The sequence below is a fragment of the Galendromus occidentalis genome, unplaced genomic scaffold, assembly GCF_000255335.2.
Source record: "Galendromus occidentalis unplaced genomic scaffold, Mocc_1.1 scf7180000077438, whole genome shotgun sequence".
NCBI lineage: Eukaryota > Metazoa > Arthropoda > Arachnida > Mesostigmata > Phytoseiidae > Galendromus > Galendromus occidentalis.
Genome location: NW_003805426.1, coordinates 1,083,400 through 1,086,905, shown reverse-complemented (window position 1 = coordinate 1,086,905; position 3,506 = coordinate 1,083,400). Strand labels below are relative to the sequence as shown.

At 52.6% G+C, this 3,506-nt stretch overlaps 1 protein-coding gene across 1 annotated transcript; it reads left to right on the top strand.

The window, feature by feature from the left end:
* The first annotated feature begins 26 nt into the window (after positions 1-26).
* LOC114828214 (uncharacterized) lies at positions 27-2,207 on the top strand. Its single transcript, XM_029111403.1, has one exon. The coding sequence runs from the start codon at positions 27-29 to the stop codon at positions 2,205-2,207; it is 2,181 nt and encodes a 726-aa protein (XP_028967236.1).
* Positions 2,208-3,506: the final 1,299 nt, after the last annotated feature.

The window sequence follows — 3,506 nt, the reverse complement described above, 5'->3', positions numbered from 1 at the left end:
TGAGGAAGACGCTCGGAACCGCTGGAATGACATTGGCCAAATGGAAAACGAATTCCAACGCGGTCACAAGCCATCTTCTCAACACGGGGGTTGACTCCGCCACATTCGACCGGGGCAACAGCGATGTACTGAAGGTACTGGGTCTTCTGTGGGAGCCGTCTACAGATGTTTTCCGCCTCGCTACTTCAAACCTTCGCAAGAACTTCGACCTGAGGACATCATTGAGTAAACGAGCTGTCCTCAGTACTGTCGCCTCTCTATACGACCCGTTGGGGTGGCTGATGCCATTCACCATACGCGGCAAGATCATTGTTCAGAGGATGTGGACCGCAAATACCGAATGGAGTCAGACAGTATCCGATGAAATTCGGGGAGACCTCGTCCAGTGGGTGTCCGAGGCGGAGACCTTTGAGCGTTTCGATTTCCGACGGCGATACGATGGAAGTCGCGAGAGTCCAATCTCCTACCGTCTCCATCTGTTTGGAGACGCCTCACAACTGGCGTATGCTTGTGCCGCCTACATCGAGTGCCGTTTCGCCGATGGAACATCGACCTTCTCGCTGGCTATGTCAAAATCAAGGCTGGCACCTCGCGATCAGGTGTCTCTACCTAGACTCGAGCTCCTCGCTGCACTGATTGCAGTCCGGTTGAAAACATTCCTAGTGCAGAGAATGGAGGTTCAGTTCGAGGCCTTTCGCTTCTACACTGACTCTACCATCGCCTTCCACTGGGCAACTTCTGCGAAGCCTGGCGGTTGGAAAACCTACGTTAGCAATCGCGTAGCGGAGATCCAGGCAAGCTCGAAGAGGGAAGACTGGTTCCATGTCCAGGGAAGCCGAAACGTATCTGATCTCGCTACTCGGGGAATCAGCGCTCAGGTTTTGACCGAGTCCGCGGAGTGGTGGTACGGCCCGACTTGGCTCCGACTCCCGTTCAGCGAGCAACCGCTGTCCCAACCATCAGCTGTCGATTCTACTTTCAACGAGGTTCGGAAGGAGATTCGCTCGGTCGCTGCACCTCTTGTGGGTACTTATCCTGTGCCTTTGCTCGATCTCGAACGACATAGTACCGCTGGTCGCGCGATACGAGTGCTCACAAATGTGCTCCGGTTCAGCCTGTTGGCTCGCAAGCTTCCGCCTCAGGATTCAATTACTCTTCACCGCTCAGCTGAGTGTCATATCATTCGCTGGACTCAGTCTCAGTATCTCCGGCCGGAGCTCGACGCGATCCGAGTCGGAGAACGTGTTCCGAGAGATTCGAAACTTAGCGCATTTGATCTGCTCGTCGATGAAAACAACTTGCTTCGCATAAGGACACGATTGGTTGAAGGACTACACTACACATTTGAAGAGAAAAATCCTGTTGTGATCCCTGGTAATTCTCGTCTCGCAGTGCTCCTCATCATCGATGCTCACCGAGTTAATGCGCACTTCGGGGTTTCGACTGTGCTGAATCAGCTTCGAAGGAGGTTCTGGATTACTAGAGGCCGGCAGGTGATCAAGTCAATCCTTCGACGATGCGTTGTATGCCGTAAACGTCACGCGGCGCCTGCAACCCAGATTGAGGCCCCCCTGCCGCAGTCCAGAACCGAATTCCGAGCTCCTTTCGGTTCGACTGGAATCGATTTTTGCGGACCGTTCCACGTGCGTCACCGGCAAGGCACACAGAAGGCGTACGTCGCCGTCTTCACTTGCATGGCGATCCGCGCCATTCATCTCGAACTCGTCCCATGTCAGTCGACCCCGCAGACACATCTTGCCATACGGCGCTTCTTGGCAGCGTACCCGGCTTGCACTTGCTTCGTATCCGACAACGGAGCTTCGTTCGTGAAGGCGGCGACGGAGTTGAAGCGATTGTTCAGCTCACTTCGAAATCCCGCTGCCCAGCAAGAGCTAAATGGTCGAACGATCGATTGGAAGTTCATTTGCCCTCGGTCCCCCTGGCATGGTGGATTCTACGAACGCGTCGTCGGCATTTTCAAGTCCGCCCTGATCAAGACACTGGGACGAAGCCTCGTCGGCTACGAAGAATTACGAACCATCTTGTGTGAAGTCGCGGGAGTTATCAACGAACGGCCATTGACGTTCGTTTCTGCAGACCCGGATGAGCTGACCGCTATAACACCAGCACAATTCCTCCGAGGAGACCCGATTACCCCTCTTACGCTAGAGTTCTGCCCGTTGATCGACTGCGAGGCAATGTGGTAGCAGGCGCTGACGAACTCCGGCGAGGGCTTGCTAGCAGGACCACGTACTTTAAAAGCCTGTCCGTTCGATGGTTCAGAGAGTACCTCGCGCTTCTGCGGACGGCCAATACCACACGCGGTTCGCGATGCGCTCCGATCGAAATTGGAGATGTCTGTTTGTTAAAAGAAGACAACACGGCCCGCGTGAGATGGCCTTTGGTTAAGATCGAAGATGCGCATCGCGGCAGGGACGGGTTGATCCGCATCTATACAGTAAAATTCAGCAATGGTCGGATTTCTCGCCGTGCCGCACAACTGCTTTATCCGCTCGAGGCCAAAGTCGCGGGAATCTCGACCCCGAGGCTACCGCACGGAGCCCCGGTCGAGGGAAGAACCACCTCAGAGAGAGAGATCATCGAAAGCGGAGAGTCTAGTCATCACTAGTCATGTCCTCGAATTTCATTGTGTTCGTCCGTTAGATGACAGATATCGCGAATCGCTTGCCTTATAACATGTACATATGCCATCCGATGTGATTCGTTCTCTATAACCCTGTGTGTCAAGGAAACGCTAGCGTTTCCGGGGGGTGTGTCAATTAACATTAAGAGATCATTCGGAGAAAGCATTGAAATACTCGCGCCTCGGCGCATTCCAATCACCCCCTCACTCTCAATAAAAACAGAGTTGATCGAACCACGTTACGCATCGTCACTCTCCTACTGTGCGACGCTAAAAATTCATAAAATAAGCGCTACGACTACTCAAGACCAAGAAATAACAACCTCTCAGCAGAAGTTTTCTTCCTTTTCACTGCCCTGCCCGATGAAGCTTCTGCTCGCCGTATGTTTCGCCTTCTACTGGCGGTTTTTGGCCGCATCATGGAAAATTCACAATCTCAAGTGATCAATGCCGATGACGATCACTAATCAAGAATGTAATGAACTCGACGGATTCCTCCCATGATAGTGAAGAAGCCTTGAGTGGCACTAGGTTTATGTCCCGAGTCCCGACAAAACACTCGATTTTGGAAGTATAATCTAGATGTTCGGAATTGAGCGTTCAATTAACACACACATGATTCCCATAATTCCCAGTCATCTCGAGCTGAACTCTTCTCACGAATTTCAAGATGATTCGCGCCATCTGTTCGAAATTCACCTCCTCGCACTCCTCCGCTGCAGAGAGGTGTACTCCCATCGACCAGAGATTCTCGTGTCATGGCGACAGCCTGAAGGGAAAACGATGGTGACGCTGACTGAAGGAGAGAGGGGAACAAATCGGCCCCCATTGCGAAATGTCTCATGTTTCGCATGAATATATC

Bases quoted from the DNA above. Each gene is read 5' to 3' on its own strand.
- LOC114828214 (XM_029111403.1), top strand. From the start codon at position 27: ATGACATTGGCCAAATGGAAAACGAATTCCAACGCGGTCACAAGCCAT.